At 40.2% G+C, this 22,764-nt stretch overlaps 1 protein-coding gene across 1 annotated transcript in view; it reads right to left on the reverse strand.

The window, feature by feature from the left end:
• Positions 1-16,937, reverse strand: part of lig3 (ligase III, DNA, ATP-dependent) — a 20,807-nt gene extending 3,870 nt beyond the window's left edge. The window contains exons 1-17 of the mRNA XM_061086055.1: positions 16,870-16,937; positions 14,773-15,353; positions 14,409-14,537; positions 13,417-13,635; positions 12,495-12,646; positions 11,355-11,521; positions 9,307-9,384; positions 9,067-9,235; positions 7,308-7,463; positions 5,748-5,879; positions 5,583-5,662; positions 5,387-5,474; positions 5,203-5,280; positions 4,777-4,900; positions 3,305-3,447; positions 3,105-3,179; positions 1,460-1,606 (exon numbers count right to left, since the gene is read on the reverse strand). Coding sequence (XP_060942038.1) covers positions 1,460-1,606; positions 3,105-3,179; positions 3,305-3,447; positions 4,777-4,900; positions 5,203-5,280; positions 5,387-5,474; positions 5,583-5,662; positions 5,748-5,879; positions 7,308-7,463; positions 9,067-9,235; positions 9,307-9,384; positions 11,355-11,521; positions 12,495-12,646; positions 13,417-13,635; positions 14,409-14,537; positions 14,773-15,325 — 2,490 coding nt within the window. The 5' untranslated portion in view covers positions 15,326-15,353; positions 16,870-16,937. The remainder of the gene's footprint in view (positions 1-1,459; positions 1,607-3,104; positions 3,180-3,304; positions 3,448-4,776; positions 4,901-5,202; positions 5,281-5,386; positions 5,475-5,582; positions 5,663-5,747; positions 5,880-7,307; positions 7,464-9,066; positions 9,236-9,306; positions 9,385-11,354; positions 11,522-12,494; positions 12,647-13,416; positions 13,636-14,408; positions 14,538-14,772; positions 15,354-16,869) is intronic.
• Positions 16,938-22,764: the final 5,827 nt, after the last annotated feature.

Below are 22,764 nucleotides of genomic sequence, written 5' to 3' on the forward strand. Positions count from 1 at the left end.
ACATTTAAATCCCACTTAGCTCAGGTCGTCCCACGGGTGCTTAGTTCAACCGAGGTATTAATTATTCACCTGCTGTACATCACCTCTGCTTCCTGACATTCCCTCACATATTACAACAGGGAAGGAAAGTGAGCGGCAACAAATCGCTGCATGTGCACGTCAGGTTTCTCAGAATCAAATGAGCAACTGATTCTGGATCAGTTTTATTATGATGTGTTTCATTGCTGTTTATTGAAACTCGATGGAGGGATGGGACAGAATTCTGGAGCAGATTTGATTAAGTAGGGATTTGTTCAGGAGGATGGTTGCTTTATCTTGGAGAGAGACTGAAGTATCGTCTACACAATCTTGGATTAGAGAGATGGCAATGAATGTTACATTAGAAAAGCTAACCTATGTAATCAGGGGTAAAGCACAGGAATTTGAAGAGGTGTGGCCACCCTTCATGGACTTTCTCAGGCAACGGTAGATTATATCTATCTGTAGGGATATCGAGTGTGACATTTTTATTTTATTTTATTTATTATTGTTATTATTTTACGTAGGTATTGATGCTTGTGTGCGTGTTTATCTTTATTTATTTATTTTATTTTTTGTATGTATGTGTATGCAGTGAAGTTCGCCTGCATTTCATTGTGCAACTTGTGTCAATGTGTTTTGTAGGTTCTTATTGGAAATTAATAAAAAAACATTGTTCAAAAAAAGTAGGGATTTTTTATTCCACATTCTTTGTGAAATAAAGTAGTTCTTGTATCTTTGAGCAGGTGGATTTTGCCGCGGATCCAGAAGCATCCAAACATGTAAATGCAATAAAGTGATAAAGTGAGAAATGCCCCCTGAGATCTCTTCTTCTAGTTTTATTGTTTGTTCGTTTGCAGGATTAAACAACAACTACTTAAGAGATTTCAACAAAACCTGGAAGGAACCTGGGCCACGAAAAAACTCATTAGATTCGCGAGAGGATCCCGATAAAGGAAATTTTTCCTTTGACATTGTGAGATAGGGCATTTCTTAACATTTATCTTTAAAAGAATCTTGGATATTGAGAGGACGGATGTGTGAAAATTGTGAAATATCTAATTAGAAATCCAGATCTAGCAGATTTAAACAAATAGAGCTTCAATCCTGCAGCTACCATCGATGTGTAGCTGCAATCACATGGATTCAGGAGGTTTTTATTCAGAATTTAAATGTTGGGCCTTAGCGGAGGAATGTGAGCTGCTGTGGATGGTGATGACATCTCATTAAAACTAAATAATTATGAATTCAATTTCTACAAATCATGTCCTTGAGCGTAGTTTGTACCTGATATAAAAAAGGACACAAGAGTCAAAGTTAAATCTCCTTCACATTTCTAGAGTAAAGACTTTACACTCGTTCGTCCTGCACTCTGTGAGAAACGATGAATTTTTAATACACACCGGCGTGTAAACTTTTCCTCAAAATAGCGATAACCTACTTTGAGCTGGTGCAGGTTGGTGGCGGTCTTCCAGTCCTTGTCATCGCGGATGCGCGTCATGCGGGGGAAGCGGATGGAGATGCCCTCGGCCGTGTGCATCTCGGATTTGGAGAACTCGGCGCCTGTGATCTCCCAGACAGGAGCTCGCTGTGAGGAGGAAGAAACACAGATGAAGAGGGAACTGTACGACTGCTTTTACATTAAATGAACAAAACACTATAAATTATCACTTCTGCTCGAATAGAGAAGACGCTGTGACTAGGGTTGCAAAGGGGCGGAAAGTTTCCGGTAAATATCCGGAAACTTTCCACGGGAATATTAAAGGGACTCTTACCTTTGTTGCATTTGAGAATTACAGCACATTCAAATCATCCCGACTTCCTCCAATGCCCCACCCCCTCGTTCCCATCCGCGGTGTTTTTTTGAAGAAACTTTATTTACAAGCAGACTTACAATCTACTGCCTCCGCGCACGCACGTGAGTTTTTGTTTACCAAAGCAATGGATTCGGTAAGTTATATACATTTACATTCACATGCCTTGATGACGCGGGCCCGAATGCGCCACAAGAAGCAGACGGGCTTCCTGTCTGTTTCCATGCAGCAAACAGACAGGTCTGTCGGCCAATAAGGTCCTTCGGTCCGAAGAATTTTATTGGTTGAAGTTTTCACTAAATATTATGAGAGTGAAATATATTATTGTTTGTTTTTACTCCTGGTGGGTCTGTCTTGCATTTTAGAGTGTCATTACCTTATTAATACCAATGTAACCTTATCCACAAAAAGTGTAAAAATGCAACAAAGGTAAGAGTCCCTTTAAGCTCGGGAATTTGGGGAATTTTAAAGAAAAAAAAAATATGCAAATTAAACGCTGAGCAATAAAAACATCATTCAAAACACAATTTTAAAGATGTATGGAATGCAGCACTAGGTTTGCAAAATTCCATACATTATTCAAAGTTGGAAACTTTCCATGGGAATTAACGGGAATATACAGGAATTAACGGGAATAAACTGGAAATGTTGTGGGTAATTTATACTAACTGTATTTACCTTGTCATATACAGACATAAATATAAACATTTTGTTGTGTCATAGGCTGATTTGAGCCCTGAGGAAACTTTGGGCACTTGACTATATGCTTCTGCATCGTTGTGTCATTCTTAACATAGGTCTTTGCACAGTATTTGCAAATGTACACAGCCTTTCCTTCTACATTGGATGAGGTGAAATGTCTCCACACATGAGAGAGTGCACGTGGCATTGTTCTGTAGAATAAGATGAGAAAAAACTTTGTAAAAAAACACTAATGCAATGCCAGAGATATAAATAGTTAGCCAAACAATTGGAATTCAACGTGCAGCGTGTGCTGCTGCCTGTGACGATTGGTTTCTAAATAAAAGACGTTTGTGGATTGTATTTTCAAAGTGAAAAGTCCAAACATATGTTTCCCGTCTCTGAAGTTTTTCCCGTAAACTCGCAGCCCTGCAGCTCATTATCTTAATACGTCTGAGGGTAATTTATACGTAGACTTTTCCTGCAGAAGACATATGCAGGAGGTGCTTTTAACTGATCACTTCATTCAAAAGGTCGTCAGTTCACAGATATACAACCGGGCTGCGAATGTGCTGAACAGTCAAATCTCACCTGAGGATCGCGGATAATGAAATCGGGATAATAGTTCTTGATGACTTTCAACCAGCCTGGGATTTTGCTCGGCTCCTGCACACACACACACACACAAACACACACACACACAGACACACACATACAGGAGAGATTAATTTTTGAATTTTATTACAGCAGCTCAGTATTTCAGGCGAGCCTCTAAGTGGATCCTCTCTGACCTTGCTGATCTTGATCACGTCCAGTTCCTTCTGGAGCCGGGCCAGCGTGGCGTCATCGTAGCCTCCGGAGCACTTGGTGACTGTGCACCACTTCCTGGAGTCGGGGTCGTAACAGCCCATCAGGAAACTGGACATGATGCCCCCTGGTGGGCAGAGGAACACACCGGGCATTAGGGGGGGCGCGGGGACGGGGGGGCGTCACCCATTTGTTTGTGAGCTGCTGTTTTGACATATATAGCTTTAAGAGGACTGGAAATTAGAGATTGAGACAATTAAAAAACATGTCTACCGATGTTATGAATCAAGTGAGTCATTTTCTCAGAGACTTCTAAAGAAACAGATTTTTTTCAAACCAGTGGAATCTGCTGATTTGAGAAAATACAGATTTCAGGAGCTTCCACATCGGCTTCACTTTCCAGAACCAGATTCTGAGTTATTAGGATATTATCGTGGTTTCTTGTCCTTCATGTTTGAGCATGTGTATCCTCGGTCTCCTTCGTTATTAATCAATAATATCTTTACCGACCATCATAATCAATTATTGTCGGTGCTTCTCTTTCCGACACCTGCATGGTGTGATGTCACTGAACCTCAGAGAACTCGTCTGTTCAGATCCACTCATCAGATCCGTGTCCTCTCTGCGGTTTCCTTTTGTTCTGCTGTGTTGTGACGTGTGATCTCATCTGATTGTTTCCGCTCCATTAGATTTGTCTCCACGCTTCACCAGCTCTTTGTTAACCGCACTTCAGACACGTGAACCTTTTGTTGTTGCATTTGTTTTGCTTCTATTGTGTTGTTTGTTTGTTCATTAACGCAGCCTCCTCATTGGCTCCAAGATCCTGTCTGACAACTGATCTTTAGACTCGTATGGATATTAATGTATTTGTCTTTGTTTGTTAGCAGGATAAAACCAAACTGATAATCTGACTTCCAGGAAAGAGGTGAGGCACGATGCAAAGAAGACCCCATTACATTGTTGAGCCGATCCGGATCAACGGGCAAATCCAGGAATTACTTTCCTCTTTCCTGAATGGTGAGGTAGAGAGTTAACCTGGGCAGGGGTTTGTCTTTGTATCTTTCTAGTTGTTAATGTCACCATCCTTTCCAAAGTTGTACTAATCTTCTTATTGTTTTAATTGGCCACAAATCTGATTGATTGTAAGAAAAGTTGAGTCTATAATGTTTAAAACTCACTGATTTACAAGTTTTAAGTCTCGACACGATGTTTGATAATCACCATTTTAAACTTATTTAACGCTCCACTAATTTAATCCGTCTTTGCCGAAAGTTGACCACAGTTTTGCAAAGTGGTCCCCTGCTCATTAAACAAATGATCATTATTAAAAAATGGTCAGTTATGAGCTAATGTGGGTGGAGCCGGGGTCACGCTCCCCTGGGGAAGCACTCAACCTGTCAGAAGAGGTCATGAAATGTATGAATGTTCTGCGGAGGTCAGTCGGAGCTTTACGAACCGTTGGAGCCTTTTCCGTAGAAAGCTCCGAGCACCACCAGGTCGGCCGTGTCCGCCATCGCTCCTTCGTTCAGGTAGTCCTTCTTCACCTTCAGCCAGTGACGCTTCCCCGGTTCATACATACCCTGAGACACACGGGGACAGGAAACCTTCAGATCCACTGTCTTCCAGCTACAGCTGTCATTAAACTTCACATATAACTTTTCACTGACGTTAGAGCCGAACCCATTTATCACTTTTTAACTCGTAAAATCATCCGTTATGAGCTTTTCACAGACAGAAGATTGTCTTAAAGAATACAAATTTGAGAAAAATGTGCATTTATGGAAAGTTCTATATATCTGGACTTATTTAAAATCACCTTACACCAATATTATATTATATTAGTTTTTAGACATGTTGAATTACAATGAAATAAGTAACTCACCTTTACGTCTTTGAGCACGAGGCCTTCCAGTCCCTCTCTGATCACACGTGTGATCATGTCGGCCAGATCTCCTGCTCTCTGCCACACACACACACACACACAGACACACACACAGAGACACACACACAGAGTTAGATGTTATCGCTCCTGCGCTGAGTTACTGTTGATCCGTGGTTGAACTCACGGTGACGTGCTTCATCTCTGAGAACAGGATCCTGTTGGGAACCTCTTCCATGTTGTCGACTAGGAACTTCCTGCGTTCACGCAGAGGCCTGGAGGTCAGAGGTCACGTGTTAGCGTCTTATTGTTTCTCTACAGAAATTCTAAATAGTAGTGGAATGCGAAGACGCCTTTAGGACGATTCGGGGAAAACACGTTACCTCTCCATGAGACTCACGCCGTTGAAGTAGATACAGTCGAAAACAAAGAGGCAAACTTTGGCATCTTGAAACGCAGCTTTCTGAAAAGGAAAAAGACGATTTGATGTGTGACCAGATTCATTCTGCTGGAAGAGACAAGAGAACAAATTGGTTTGATGTTGTCACCTTGTGAACACCCAGGGTCCCAAAGGGCAGAGGTTTACTGGTGTTGGTGTCAATTAGGAGAACCTCAGCGTCCAATATCATACTGTGACCACCGGGGAACGCCTGAGGGATGTATTCTTTGAAGTGGGCCACCTGGAACAGAGACAGAGACAGAGACACGCAGGGATCAGGACTGAGGAGCAGCAGGACTCAACCGGGGTTTATAAAGGTTCCAACTTGTTCGATTTAAGACTATTTTCAGATCATAATGAATGAAACATAAACCTTGTTCCAATATGGACACCATCATCTTAACTCCATCTAATACTGCAGAAAACGAGTACGCAAATCTACGTACTGATGCAACAAAACATCTTTAATGATTCCTGGTAATGTGGTGTTAGCCAGAGCTGGATACAAATTAAACGGTGACTCGTACCATTTGTAAGACTTTAGTTTCAAACTATTACTATCAAGGAAATAACCGTTGTGTATTCCTCCATTTATTTATTTGAGTTCTATTTCAGTAATGGCTGTAAAACTAGATAATGAAAGAAGATCTACCTTATTCATTCTATGTCTAATATGTTTTTCAAAGAATCTAACCTGAGCCACTTAGTAGCAAACAGCTGTTAAAATACAATATACAAGTTATTTATTAAATGCACTGGTTTAGAAGAAGAACTCGGTGTTGCTGGATACGCAGTTAATCAGTATCAGGAGAAATGGAATCTGAACATCTTTAACTTTTATTTTATCATCCTTAAGTTGATGTATATGTTCATATATTTGTCTTATTATGCTCTAAACTCTAGCTGGTGTCTAGTGTGTATATCACTATACCTTTGTTCTCATGTTCCTGTGATCTGCTTTACATTATAAATATCATATGAGCTTCTAGATGCCTAAATTTCCCTCTGGATCAATAAAGTATTTATCCACCTTCATTCCTCTCTGTGGTGGACGAGAACCAAACAGTTTAACAGTCGTCATTTATCAGAATAAAGCGCATTAGGGACACTTGGATTATTGCAATTAGGTCCTATCCCCACCCCCACAGAGTGTTACCCTAACATTAACATAAACTGTCTAATTACAGAGGCCGAGTTGTGCATACTGATGGGAGCACGAGCTGGGATGTCACACGTGTTCAGAGACCATTAAGGCTTAAAGGACTGGAAAGTGGAGGATATTTTTATCAGAAAGCACGAGGAGCCGGTTTTCAAGCGTGTTCTTCTGTATGTTTTTTTTGCCCGTTGTGTTATTAAGTGAAGTTTACTGCGGTTTCAAAGCTGCTGTGAGGTACCGTATGCATCGTGCACAGCAGCGGCCTCTAGTGGTCAAAGCGGCTGATGAACGTGACTCAGATCCATTTATCCACACGTGTGAAAAGCGGTCGGCCTCACGCTGAGAGAGGAAAATGCTGGAAAATCACCGTGGGTAATGTGTGGATTTCACACCAGGATAAAACCTTTAAACTGCTCAATCCTGCAGGGGGCGAACCTGAGGATGTTCCCTTCTGTCATGCATTCATACCGTGTGTGTGTGTCTGTGTGTGTGTGTGTGTGTGTGAGGACTGACTTTGTGTGGCAGCACTGGTTTGAGGCTGCGGCTGAAGTAGCTGAAGACGTCTCCGTTCTTATGGACCTGCACACGTTCTCCGTCGTATTTGATCTCGGAGAACATCCCGTTGGGACACTTCTTCATGGCGTACTCCACCGACTTGCACGCCTCGGCCTGGAAACACAAAAAGGACAAAATAATAAATCACAAATCTCTCAGCAGGCGAATAAATTCTCATGGTTAATTCATTTTGTTATTAATATTATATCCCAGGCCACATAGGACACATGGTAGAGAGCAAGGGAGGAGACGGAGGGGAAGACACGATACTGCAGTTTTAAACTAATTGATTTGACTACTCAGGCAATATCTCTGCATGTCCACCTGAACTAACTGCATCTCCCAGCTCACCATGCAAATTATTACACTTCATTTTATGTCCGTCCTCGTCTTAACTCCAGTTCATGTTCCTCCGTCACTAATGTGTCCCCAGTCGAGGTAACATCTCATCTACTGTGAACTGATGTGAAGACCAGGAGGAAGTTTGCAGAGCTGTGACCCGGTGGGAAGACGGGAGCTGGACCGTGCTGCTCGTTTGTAAACTGAAATGTGAAAAAGCTGCAGCGAGCTTCAATTTGCTCTTACGCTGTGTAATTAAAAGTCTGCGGTGTAATGGGAATTTAATGGTCTGTAGGTTTTGAGGAAAACATTTTTTGCATCGTGTTGAATTAATAGTTGCATTTGTAGCCGGGGTTCCAGTGGAGCCGGGGTTCCAGTGGTTATCTGTGAGGTCCAGAAGCTGCCGGTACTTTAAAAGGACTCGCTGACCTTCTGAGATCACTGGAAAACTTTGGTTTTATCTTAATCTTTATTTTCTAGCACACAAAAGGGTAAAAATCTACTGCAAATTTATATTCCAGAAAATATCTTATTGTTAACCTCTCTCTCTCTCTCTCTCTCTCTCTCTCTCTCTCTCTCTCTCTCTCTCTCTCTCTCTCTCTCTCTCTCTCTCTCTCTCCTCTTTTATAAATCCAAGCTATCGAAGCGGCAATTATTGTCTTTTATGGGAAATCTATTTCTAATTTACTCTCACCCACATTCAGAGTCACGGCCTGAAGCAAACTGGACGATTATAGAGCCCAGACCCACGGCTGGATAATTGATGCACAACGACTTAGCAATTAAATTAGGTCGTTCCTTGGAGGTCGCATCATGTTCCTCTGACTCACTTTATCGGGACACATATTCCTCAGGTAACTCATGAGGTGAGGAAAGTCGGATGTTGTCACTATATCGATGAAAGAATTCTTAAGATATGTTGAAATAAAAGTCAGAATAATGCGTTGTTCAATTACGTTAAATTTAAAATGCGTTTCTGACTTTGTTAAACCAGTTTTGTCCGTGAATGAGAAATCTCACCCCTCGAATTTTGGCAAAGTGACTTTTTGGACTGTTTGTGTTCAGATCTGGTATCAACATCCATCCTGAGAGATCCCATCACAAGTGGACTGAACTAATTTCATCTGTTCATAACTTTAAAATGCTTTCGGGTTGTGGCTCCACCATTTGTGATTGGATCTGACTTATCTGGTCTATAAGGAAATAAATATGGACGTTATTTGTCAAGATTTTTGTCTGAGTTTACAGATGTGTGTGATGAAAATGTCCCAATTCACCACTTGGGATCCGACTCGGGATGGATGTTTCATTCAATCGCACAAAGACTTGAAGGATTAGGAAGAAGTGATGAAAACAAGACGTGTGATTCTCTACTCACCAACATGGGCTGGACGGGCGTCATGAGAGAGGCCTCCACCGTGAGCAGCTTCCTGGGACCCGACCCGTTGGTGGCGTCCTGCGTGTTCCTCAGCACCCGCTCGATCACATCGCCCAGGTTACGAGAGGCCTTGAAGGCATCGTAAGCGTTTGGATCCACAGCGTCCAAGCTGCACAAGGGGGGGGTTGATATGAACATATTCAGATTCATGAAGAGGTGTAAAAGGACAAAGACACTTACACGTGCTTAGCTCCGGAGTTCATCTTCAAGTCGTGCTTGATGAGTCGAACGATGCATTTCAGGTCGTTGCTGGTGCATCTGAAAAACACAGAGAGGGAAGATTAATATCACTGAGGTGAAAACTGTGAGACGCTGGAGTCACGCAGCTTTTTACCAAGGAGGAATCTATACGTTCATGATATGAGAGAAAGTTCAAACATTAATGGATAACTGGTGGATTTACAATAGGTTCATTACTGCTTAATAACATACATAACCTGTTGTTCTTGACAGTCAGTGATGCCACAATTCACGTGTTTTCCTCATTATCTCAGAAATAACAACAATAAAAAGCTTCTGTTGGTTTAAAGCAAGCAACATGACATTTATGACAAGTAAACACACTGTCATACTGTGGAGTCTGCTGCTGTGGAGGGTAGAGTGTCAAACAAACATAGTGAGTGTGAGTGTGAGTGTGAGTGTGTGTGAGTGTGTGTGAGTGTGTGTGTGTGTGTGTGTGTGTGTGTGTGTGTGTGTGTGTGTGTGTGTGTGTGTGTGTGTGTGTGTGTGTGTGTGTGTGTGTGTGTGTGTGTGTGTGTGTGCGTGTGTGTGTCTTGCCGGAGGCAGACAATCTAAAAAGAAGGAGAAATCAACAAATACTAACATTAAAAAACAGCGCCAGCGGAACGAGAGGAAACAAATAATTGGACCGTTTTCAAATAATGTGAAATGAAATCACTGAATCTGTTCCGCTGTTTTTTTTTTCACACTGTGGTAAAATGATAAATAAAGATTTAGCTCTAAAATACACTCAGTTCATTAGGAACAGCTCCTCCTACACACAAAATACATATTTATAACAACAGTCCTGGGATAAATGTTTCTCCATGAACATTACAATGAGAGATTAATATCTGAGCCTTATAATTAACTGTGTTCAGACAGAGGCTGAAAAGAGGAGCTGCAGCGATGGACACATGTTTTATGAATATTAGAGCCTTTAAACAGTTTAAAGTAATAACACTAATTAATATCATTAACCTGAATGTGAAAATACTGCTTTAAACCTGTAAGATTTCCTATATTCCATCCAATGCTGTGCGTTGTCAGTCTTGTCTTCCTCTGTAATAACCTCCCTACTGATATCAGAGCTGTCTAACTTCAAATCTAAAAATTCCTCTTTACACCTCATCTTTCAATTAGCATGTTTATGTTCTGATCATCTCAGGTTTTGTTATGTATCTTAATCTTATCTTAGTTATCATTCTACCAGCGGCAGGTCCGTCTCTCGGTCTCCAGCTGCACACGTTATATTCACGAGTCCACATTGTCCAGTCGAAAAGATTATTGTAAACTTTCTAAAAACCCACTGCGTGACTCGATCTGTTTGTTTACTCCCTCAAGCAGACAAGCCTCCAGGCTGTGCCCCCCCCCCACACCTTACTCCTTCCTGTCCTTCCTCTCTTTATCTCTTTCTTTCTCGTGTTTTCTCCTCTCTCCTCAGCCTGTTTTTATCTCTGCAGGTATTTCTGCCTTTGGAACAAACCTCCAACCTTCACCCATGTTCCTCCTCAAAACGAGTTTCTACAATTATTATTAATAATAACTATTATAAACCCATTACTACGACTACTTTATACCTCTACATGAAATTTAATTAAATCCATTATTTGTCGGTCACACCCACAACGCTTACGTTATCGTCTCTTTGACTCTAAAGGGAAAAAAATGTTCACTGAGTTTGAAGTAGAGTCATTTTCTCATGGACTTCACCCTCTGCTGGTCACTCGAGAGAATACAGGTTCCTAGTGAGAACAGTTGGGTCTCTATAAATAATACAGTAAAGAATATGGTGGAGATCTGTTCTATATGAAAAGTGCTGCTGCTGTGATTTGTTGCTGTATAAATAAAATGATCTTGATTTGCTGCTTTTCGGCTGCATTAAATAAGAGTCATAAACTGTTCAATAGAGCAGGTCTGCCGTGCTTATTATTTTAATGAATCACCTTATCTGTGCTACTTTTACTACCCGGCCTAATTAATATGGGAATGATAAAGCACTGTATTACTTTTTGGCAATCGCCTCCAGCTCGGTCTGCTGCTCGTCCTCCTTGGTCAGCTGGGCGAGGCGGGTCAGAGACGCGTCCACCTCCTGGAGGGTCAGCAGGCTCTTGGTGGACGGAGGAAATGATTTACTCTCGTCGAAGAACATCCTCACCGTCTCGGAGACGTCGCCCTGGAAGACAAAACACCGACTGGTTCAATAAGGGCAGCGTTATTTAACGTTTGCTCCTCTAACATCGTGACGGAGAAACAGAGGATACTTGGCCGTTGTAATGGAAAAATTAACTAAGTATGTGTGAAACCGAATAAGAGAACGTTATTTTATCGAGGCTTTTGATTTGATTGATTGGAATTTAATTTAATTTATTTGTATTTGTATAATTATGTCTTTATTTACTTACATTTATTCTTATATTTTTATATATGTATTTTTTTTAATTATTTTATTTCATCTTATTTAAGTTATTTAATTTCTGCCTCTTTTTCTTTACCCTGAGTGTTTGACCGGGGTTGGGGGTGTTCATAAACGTTTGTATGTTTATAAATGTTTGAATGTATGTTTCTTATATGTAAAACTCAATAAATATATTGTTAAAAAAAAAAAAGTATGTGTGAAACCTATGTTGTAGTAGGAAAGTAAGTTTTTGTAGCTCTGTCTAAAGGCTTTTATGACCTTTCTACATACATATACAAACTGTTCAAATAGTTTATGACCTGGACGACTGCTTTAATGGCCTGAACTGTGTATGACCTGAAAACTGTTAGACCCTTTTAGACTTCCCAAATAACTGAATGTTTGTCTGCTTATCTCCAAAGGAAACACATGTAAATCAGTTGTCTGTGTTTAGATAGCTCTCTCCCTGCGCCTACAGAACCAGTCCTGATTGGCTGAGAGAGACGGCCTCAGTCCTCCTCTATAAGATCATGCATTTGACTGTCCTGCATCTTCACTCTGAGACCCTTGTGGTTTCCCTGTGTTGATCCTTTCTGCAGAAAGCCCCTTATTAAATACACGTAGATAACTTTGGTGTTTCCAGCCTCTTGTATCTCCAGATTTCCATCACACCGTACAGAAGAGTAACAGGGTCAGGGCTAAGAAAACAAAAATAAGCGTTTCAAAGTGGCGGTAACAGTGGAACACGGACCTGCTCGAGGTCGCGCACCATGTCGTCCGGGTTGCTTCTGAAAATGCGGCTGAAGAGCTTCACTATCTGCTTGTCATTCAGGTTGTAGACACTCTTTACGACGCCGGGCAGGAGCAGTTTCACCGTGAGGTAAAGGTCTCCGTGGAACTTGTCTGGGGGCGAGGCAGAAAACAACATTTATGAATCAATGTTTTGTGGCAGAAACAGGTGTAACATGCCATAGTATACCTCCAGGCCGGACTATACCCGGGGTTAAAGTGGCCTGGGCTAGATTATACCCCGGGTGTATTATGGCCTAATTGGCCTGGGCCATTTCATAGCCCTCAGGCCAGATTATACCCCCATGATATCAGTAGTGTTGAATGATATACACAAAAAATACTTAATTTTTCAACATTTTATTGGGGGTTCAGCTTCGTCAGGTAAATTAAGGGAGAAAGCTAACTAACTTATGGCCATATTTAACTCCTTTCCTTCCCTTCTCAGGCCCAGGGTGTTGTGTCTACAACTGCATAATAGTCTAGCTTGCAGTACTTAAATTATACAATTAGTCTCTGAGATATATACAGATCTCCTAGTATATGCCTACAGCTGAATTCCAATTAATGCAGTGTAAATTATCCTTAAAATATAAGAGAATATCAAGCCTAGATTTTGAAGATTCAAATGCTTTGATTGCACAATACAACTACTATGCCTACCTGACCTTAGAGCTAAATCAACCACATATCCACCATGTATATGTGGTTGATTTAGCTTAGTTTTACCTTGAACAGTTTATCCCCTGGGGTATACTCTGGCCTGGAGGGGTATAGTATGGCCTAGGCCGCTTTACACCCCAGGGTATAGTTTGGCCTAGGCCAGTTTATCCCCCGGGGTATACTCTGGCCCGGGCAAAGAGCAGAAGAACACCTGGACGTACCTCCACATGAGCCTTTCTTCAGATACTTCTCAATGATCTGGGTCTTCACGTTGTAGCTGTTGTTCTCTGCCACGGTTGCACAAAGCTTCCGGAACTCCCTGAAGAGGCAGTCCTTGTGCTGCGGGTCACAGAGCTGCGTGGACAGGGCGCTGCCTTGGCTGGCTTTGGCCGGGGAAGAGGACGACGGGCCCGGGCTGCCGGAGGGGCCGGCCTTCGTGGCTGAGTGGAGAGAAACAGTCGAGGTGATGACACAGATTCGGCAGAACACGGATTTAAACTGGACAACAGGACGAACGGTTCTATTCTTCTGCGTTAAACAGCTCAAATGGTCACAATCTATCAGTTTCAACTTTTAACTATTTTGGATTTTCAGCCTTTGTTTTACCTTTTGGCTTCATGCAAAAATGTATTCACATATCAACGCTCGGATGACACCTGGAACATCCTGTCCTGGTCGAGCCTCCCAGACAGTTCACAAAGTGTTTTTCATTATTTATACACTTTAATACTTTAATTCCGCTGCCTCACGTTGTAGCAGGAACTAAGTAATTAAGTAATAAATAGTGAAGACGTCCATCTCATTATTGCTAGAGTCCATTTCCTTCTCTCTCCCCCCCCCAGCTCAGAGACACACAATTGCAGGGATTAGGTGCAACTGGGTCAGGTTTGTCCCTGTGACTCACTGAGCTATTCGTCTTATCCTTCTTCTTATTGTTGCTGTTTGTAGTTTATCACTTGAACCTTTTGCTGTGTTTTGTGTTGTGTGTCTAGCACCAGCCCCCCCGATGTCTCCAATTGTCTCACTGTGTTTTTTTGTTTTTTTTTGTAACTTTTTCTTTAGGCTGCCTTGCTGTGAAAAGAGATTTCTCAATGTGTCCAAAGAAAGAGCTGAAGGAACCTGAACTGCACCGACACACGTTTGCATTCTGGATATTTTATGTCTCTCGTTGATTCTCTGTATTAATCCTGAACCCTGGACGTCCAAGTCTTACCCGTGAAGCCTGAGAACTTGCGTGGAGCGTTGACAGACGGGTCGGCAGGAGGAGCCATCAGCTTGGCAGCCGGGCTCTGTTTGGCCGGCGTCTTCTTCTTTGGAGTTGAATTGACTTTGGCCATCAGGTCTAAGAGAGAAGACATTTGGCTTGAGAGCAAATAAGAAACTATTTGACCTGAGAAATTGGATCTTACTGATTCTACACGCAAATCTTAAAACAAGAACAAAGAACACTGAGTGAGTTTAGGAAGGCAAATCAATTTTAAGCCTGAAGATACATACACAAATGTACATATTTAAAACACAAATCAATACAGATTTTTTCAAGGGGCAGATATCAATATTGCGGCCGTCCTTTTTACCTGAAACGTGTTTATTGATGATCTCCTTGTCCTCGTCCTGCAGCTCCTCCCAGCCGTCCAAATCCGTGATGTCCTCGATCTTCTTGGTGGTGGCTCTCGCCCTCTCCAGCTTCTCAAAGATGCACTTGACGTGATACCACTCCTTCATCTCGCCCGCCGACTCGCTGAACGGGTTGGGCACGATCTTCCCTATGCGCACCACTTCCTTGGGGATTTTGTCCTTGCATTTCTTACAACCCGCCGTGCCGCGTTTGGCGTATTCCACGATGAACCTCTGTTCCGCCATCTCCGGCTCGTTGGAGCAGCACCGACGCTGGGAAAGCCGCGGGAAATTGTTGTGCAGGAGGTTGTTTTTATGAGACGCCGATGAAAAACTACAGATTCCCTTGGAAAAATGAAACGCATATACGGGTGGAGGGTGATGGGCGGAGCTTGAGGAGCCCGGAGACGATCGGCAGACTTTGAAGAGAGGCTGACGTCTGACGAGCGCGTGAAGACTTTGCAGACCGGCACAGAACGGCTTGGGAGCGAATGAGATGAGACGTCGCTGCATTCAGATGAAACAACGAGCGAATTATAACCTGAAGAAGAGCAAAGGGACAGCAGAGGGATAAAGAGATTAATAACTGTTATCAACATAACATATTACACACAGTTTGAACAGATACACACTGCGCTAACTGACTCAACTTCTCCTTATGTGTGTTACAAAAACTCATTTTAATGCTAAACTATATAGAACTCCAGTTTAATAGCAGCAATATTTCTTAAATTCACTCTTATTAAAAAGGACCAAAGCATGATGACTGATCCTAGATTGATTTACTGATTTCTGTTCTTTACTTATCTATAGGCCAATATATTGATCAGATAGTTTTTTCAAACATGTGTTATCAACCTAAATGTCGGAAATGTACAAGCAACATTTTTTCACTCAACATATTAGAAATGCAACTGTCGACAAATCTAAAATAACGTATTTTTTGGGAGGGTATTGCTTTGAATTAATTTCAACCATGTCTTGTTTATTTATTATTTATTTATTAACATTATTTTTTCATCTAAAGCAAAACAAGCAGGTCACGATTTCCCAAATTGGTAAAAGCCTTTTTATTAAAGGATAAGGAACTACCAAGCTATGTCTGACTTTGATCACAATCTTAACAATGCTTCCACCCTTTATTGAATATTCCATCATTCTTTTTAATTTAATATGTTCTGTTGTTAAGCTTTTGCTGCTCAGTTTTGACCGAAGTCTCCAAGTACAGCACCTTGTACTGCATGTTACAGTATGAGAAGAGCAATGTATATAAAGTGTTATTATTACTGTTATACAAGCTCCTTATAACTCTCTTAACTGTGTAATATTCATCCAGTCTGTGCAAAACAATACATATTTATCTGTTTTTTACATTGTATATATTAGTTGTTATTCCATTCATGTATTTCTATATTTTATATGTCCTTCCTTACACTTAAGAGTTATTACTTACTGATGCATATTTTAGATTATTGCAATATTGCAAATGTCTCCATTGTGGGATTAATGAATGATTTGTTTATATTATATTATCTTATAAACAATTAAGATTAGTCCTATAAGTACAGATGGTAAAAACCTGTGTGTTTTTAATACAGAACCCTGTGTGTTGAAGTATCAGAGTTGAATACAGCACAGGAGACTTTAGTATGATTATCTACACACAAATTAAACAATAATTAATACAAATACCATTTACATTTAGCAATATAAGTACACAGACTAGAAACTACACGTTCCCTTTCTGCTGTGCTAACACATGTTGTGGGAAGTGTTCACGTGTCCATTCAACACTTAAACATTCAATTCTCGATTAAAGTGAATTAAAGTTTAAATAAAGTGTTTGTGTGTTTGACGTTGGATCGTTTACATGAGACAGTTCGAGTTTAATCACCAACAACGCGAGATACGTGGAAGTTTGCTGCTCGGCTAGCTAGCTTTAGCCACACTGTGCCTTGCTGCCCGGACACCATGCTAACGCAGCTAGCTAACGGGCCGATCGGTGAATATTAGCTTCGTGTTTAACGTGTCGCTGATTTCTCTGCGCAGAGATTTACCTCCCGGGTCTTGTAGAAGTTTAGAAACGCGGTTTAAACGTGTCGCTGCTTCTCCATTGTTGTTAGACAACAAGTCAGGGGCGTCAAGACAATGTGATGACGTGCTTCAGGGAACAACGCGTTTCCGGCCAGTCCCTTCAAAATAAAACAAATGCTCACAAAACCTCAGCATAAATATTAAAAACAATATTAAAAGTGTTATTAATTAAATTTCCAGCTTATATACAATAATTTACTTATATTCCCAATTTTTTAAAGCATATTAGGAGCTTCTATGGCTTTCAAAAGGGACATGTGTGCTTTATTTTGAAGAATAAATGTCATGTTTCCGCTAGATCTCTGGTAAGCTTGACACAGCTACACACTGAATCCACAGAGCATCGATCTTTAAACATGGAGCAGGATGTTTCTACCGCCACCTGCTGGACCGGAGTACTCCACCTGCACATAGCGAACCAACCAGTTTCAGAATTAACTTAAAGGCTCAGTGTGTATAATTTAGTGACATCTAGTGGTGAAGTGGCATGATGCAGGTGAATGACCCTCACATTGTTTTATTTTCATCTTAAGTGAATGTAAAGCACCTTGAGCTGCATTTCTTGTATGAAAGGTGCTATACAAATAAAGTTGGTATTTATTTTCTCTGTCTGATAGACAGGTACACAAATAAAGCAGAGCATAACATAGTAAACAATATGCAAGGAGAAAATTGATCAGAGAGAAAAGAAGAGGAGGCAAAAGTTCTAATACACAAATCTTATCAAAGCTGCAAAAAAAAAAAAATTAAACAGGTTTAGGGAGGAAAAGTATTTTAGAAATCTGAAAAAACCTACTGAATATTAAACATTTTTACTGTATAGATTTGGAGAATTTTCAGAGTAAAGTCAAACATTTCAACTGTGGAATAGATCATTTCTTGATATTTCAAAGTACTATAAAATCACTTTGCTCAATAAGTTCGGAGAGTCTGATATGCCTGTGTTCAGGACCTCTCTGACTTTCTACAAACTGAATATTCAAAATTTCTACTGTATAGATTTGGAGATTTTTCAAAGTAAAGTCCAACATGTGTACAATCAAATCTGTTCATTTCTGGATATTTGCAAGTTCTGTAAAAACACTTTGCTCAATAAGTTCAGAGAGAGACTGATATGACTGTGTTCAGGACCTCTCTGACTACCTACATATTGAATATTAACCATTTTTACTGTATAGATTTGGAGATTTTTCAAAGTAAAGTCAAACATTTCAAATAAGAAATAGATCATTTCTGGATATTTCAAAGTTCTATAAAATCGCTTTGCTCAATAAGTTCAGAGAGAGACTGATATACCTGTGTTCAGGACCTCTCTGACTATCAATGTACTGAAGATCAAACATTTTTAATTGTATAGATTTGGAGATTATTGAAGGTAAAGTCAAACATTTAAAATGAGAAATAGGTCATTTCTGGATATTTCAAAGGTCTATAAAATCACTTTGCTCAATAAGTTCGGAGAGACTGATATACTTGTGTTCAGGACCTCTCTGACTACCTACAAACTGAATATTAAACATTTCTACTGTATAGATTTGGAGATTTTTCAAAGTAAAGTCCAACATGTGTACAATCAAATCAGTTCATCTCTGGATATTTCCAAGTACTGTAAAAACACTTTGCTCAATAAGTTCAGAGAGAGACTGATATGCCTGTGTTCAGGAACTCTCTGACTACCTAGATACTGAATATTAACCATTTTTACTGTATAGATTTGGAGATTTTTCAAAGTAAAGTCAAACATTTCAACTGTGGAATAGATAATTTCTGGATTTTTAAAGGTACTGTAAAAACACTTAGCTCAATAAGTTCAGAGAGAGACTGATATGCCTGTGTTCAGGACCTCTCTGACTAACTACATACTGAATATTAAACATTTCTACTGTATAGATTTGCACTTAAAACAGGTCAATCTGAGGATGGCTGTTTTAGACTGGGTAAAAAGGGTGCTGTTTTAAATAATTCTTGTGGTATTTTGACCAAATATGTTACAGACATTTCATTAGGACTCCATGGAACCATATCAACTGTGGTAAAATGGGCATAATATGTTTCCTTTAAGTAGAGACACCGCAAATGACGAAGGGTCTAAACTTTAGACCCTATACTGTCGAGCTTGACTTTAGACTCTAAAGTCAAGCTCGACAGTATAGGGTCCGGACACAATTGATACTCCACACCAGTTGGTTTCATAAGCTTTTATTTGGAAGTTTATAATAGAACATTGGTCTTGATCACCTGCTTCGCTCAAGGCAGGTCCGACCCAATTAGGTCGCCCTTTCCTAAAATAAAGAAACAAAGATAGAACAATTATAATCATATTTATTAATCTACTTTATGCTACGTACACACACTGTAAATATATGCTACAGAAAAGTCCTTGGGCTACAATACAGACCTATGGCAAGCTTCATGCAGCCTTTCAGCACCTCCAGAGACCCCGAGCAGACACAGTAGCTGGCATGTAGTGCAGCACCCTGACGGATCAGATACTCCCCAGGGACGCACTGGTCTCCTGAAAGACCGGCAGCTGGAGGATGTCGTTATCCAGATGCATGGCGATGTCAGCCCGCAGGAAGTCAGGGAAGTAGTGCAGGAGCTGGGGACGGGTGACAGATGTAATGAGATGCGACACTGATTGGTTATTAGGGAATGGATTGATTTGCCACTGGTTCCCCCCTATTGAATTTCAATAGGATGTCAGTTGAGGGTTTACAGGAAGCAGGGTGTAGTGCAAGATCGTACACACTTACAGCTGTTAATGGTTTCACTGTTCAAATGCCATCAAGACTGGCAGCAGTGTGTACACAGGTATTACATGACAACAACAATGAAGGGAATCCTACCTCGTTGGCATGTATCCCGTTGTTCACAGACCAACTCCTCTCAAAGAACTCCAGCACGCGCTGTTGGATCTCCTGGGGCAGGAAGTGGACACGGATGAAGTCCTTTAGGTCCTTCATTCAGCTGTATGATGGAATGAGCCACCTACCAAAGACATGAGCGCTGTGTGAGAGACGGAAACAAATGTCAAGGCAGGAAATAAATGGATGTATAATGGATGAGTATATTAAAACAATACAATTAAATATTTTGAAAGTTGTCATTATGCAAAACTTTTTCTTACATATTAAATTTTTACTTTTTCCGGCTTTAAAAGTAAAAGACATTACATCCAGAGACATAACAGTGCAACAACAAACTTTCATCCATCAGTGAATCCTTTTCTCAATATTATATTTAATAGAATTAGCACACAGGTTTTGCTCTCACATTACAAAGTCATTGATGCTTCGTGCTTCATATGTGTCAAATTGAAAGAGACAAGACAGAAGAGATGGATGCAGAAATGGACACAAAGTTAATTCAGAGGTGGTTTTAAATCAAATCTTTTGTCCGAACATTTTTTTGAATTCATTGAAGAGGCTGCACCTTACCTTATGTTTGAGTTGACTGATGTCTGTTGGTGCTTGGAGCCAACACGCACACAACAGCATGATGCACCTCTGTCCTCAGCTGTGACGCACGAGCCCCCGGGAATGACATGGAACCAAAGGTCCCGCTGGAATCTTAACAAATCCCCAGATGAGTCCCCAGCAACTAGAACAAAAACAAATATATTGTTATGAATCTCCATAACTGGTAATCAAAAACAAACACTGTCTATTTACAAATTATCAAATAAAAATACCTTCTTGCCAGAACACTCAGCAGGAAAGATCATTTTGTGACTGCGTCCAGTGGCAGCTGAATTTGTGGAATTTACACAATCACATAAATTGGACATCAAGGTTTATTTTAAGGACACTTATACACATGTACTGCTCTTTAAAACGAGCTGGTGAGTTTACCCAGAATATGTACACGCAATTCAGATTTCACAGCAGCAGTCAAAATACTGTTTTGTGCTCTACGAAATAGGGGATATTCAAGATAATTTTTTAGACACTGTTTAAAAACTATAAATAACAAAAAAAAACACAAATAGATAGAGAAATGATTCCTCTTATTACAACATCCTCTACTTTGAGTGGAGTAATGAACAACAAATTTAAGAACAATGTTCAAACAATGATACAAGATCAAGGATTACTGGACAGATTCCAAATAATTTCGGTTTACAGGAGGAATAAAAACTTAAAAGTGGGTTAGGGCTTTGTAAACTTAAATTCGTCAGAAACACACACACCAAGATCTATTTCACAGCATTTCATACCACGACGTCCAATTGTGTGTACATAATATTCTGTGAAAAATGTTGAAATGTAGGAGAAACACAAACTTCCATAGCCACAAGAATGGTGCGACACAGGTATAATTTGAGACACAAGAAAAACACAAATACTCCTCTAGTCAAACACTTCATATTACATGTTACGTTACCGGAGCATCCGAGCACGGACTACCAGACTCAAAAACAGCTTCTTCCCCCAGACCGTAAGGCTTTTGAACCAGCAACACTGACCCACTGAACAGTTACATGTACATTCTGCTCCCCCACCCATACAAATACACTTACTACGTATTTACTACACATATATTCATATCTTTTAATTTAATATTCCCTACTCCTTCACTCTGTAAACTGCTGCTTCATTTTACTATGTTATGTGTTATATGGTATGTTCTTTTTTTATTTTGTAAAGCCAGTTTACTGCGTAGATGTTCCCTGCCAGGTCACAAGATCACAGGTCACACTTACTACGTATTTACTACACATATATTCATATCTTTTAATTTAATATTCCCCACTCCTTCACCCTGTAAACTGCTGCTTCATTTTACTATGTTATATGTTATATATATAGATGTTGCCTGCCAGGTCAAAATAATTTCACTGCTCCGATGACGCTGTCATTTGTGCAGTGAAATTCAAACAAATAACATGTAATTTGATATGTAAGTTAAAACCATCACAGTTTTTCTATGTGAAATTGACCTAAAATCACAAGTCACAGTTCAGTTATACAAAAAAAGATAATTCCTAGACGTCACGAAGTTGTAATAACATGATTTATGACAAAAAGAATACATGGATGTGGACAACTTAAATTAATATCGATTATTTTTATATGTGAGTTAAAACAATCACAGTTTATCGATACGAAATTTGTTTAAAGTCACAATTTGACTTTAAATAGAATTTAAATAAATAAATACATCACTTAAGTCCAATAAAATATAATATATTCATAGATACACGGTATCATGAATGATAATACATATAAATAAGTTTGTTTTTATTCACAGTTAAAGAATTAAAGGATCACAGTGTAATAGACAACGGGGAGGAGTCTGTGAGAGGCAGCCTATAAATAGAGGAGCTCTCAGTCTTCTCACTCACTCTTGCTCTGAACGTTGTAGTGGAAGGACCTCACAGCTCAGATAGAAATATTTAGCTTTTTCATGTGCCTAATAAGACCTGAAGAAGACCCAAGAGGGTCTAACGACACCGTCACGTGTTCTCAGTTGAACCAGGAAACAAAGAGGCACACCTCATTTTCCACAAAGTCTCTGGGTAACAGAAACGACACTGACTAGCTGAGTGTGTGCTGCACTCTGGGCTGAAAGACCACAATCCACCCGGTAGAGACCAGATGGATCCAGTTTACACAGTTTACGAATACAGGCTGTGCATTTCTCAGTAGATTCAGTATTTTGATACTTTCACAGGGTTAATAGCACTCTGACCCGCTTTATAATCAAAAAAGACATTGACACCTTTCTGTACTCTAGCTCTAGATTTGTTTAAATCGCTTCATTTCTTTTTGGAAATTCTTAATCTGTGATGAAAACATGTATAAGCTTTGTTCTGCTCATCCCAATTCGTTGGTTTAACTTTAAGTGCAACTCCACTG

This window comes from Limanda limanda, chromosome 14 (assembly GCF_963576545.1).
Source record: "Limanda limanda chromosome 14, fLimLim1.1, whole genome shotgun sequence".
NCBI lineage: Eukaryota > Metazoa > Chordata > Actinopteri > Pleuronectiformes > Pleuronectidae > Limanda > Limanda limanda.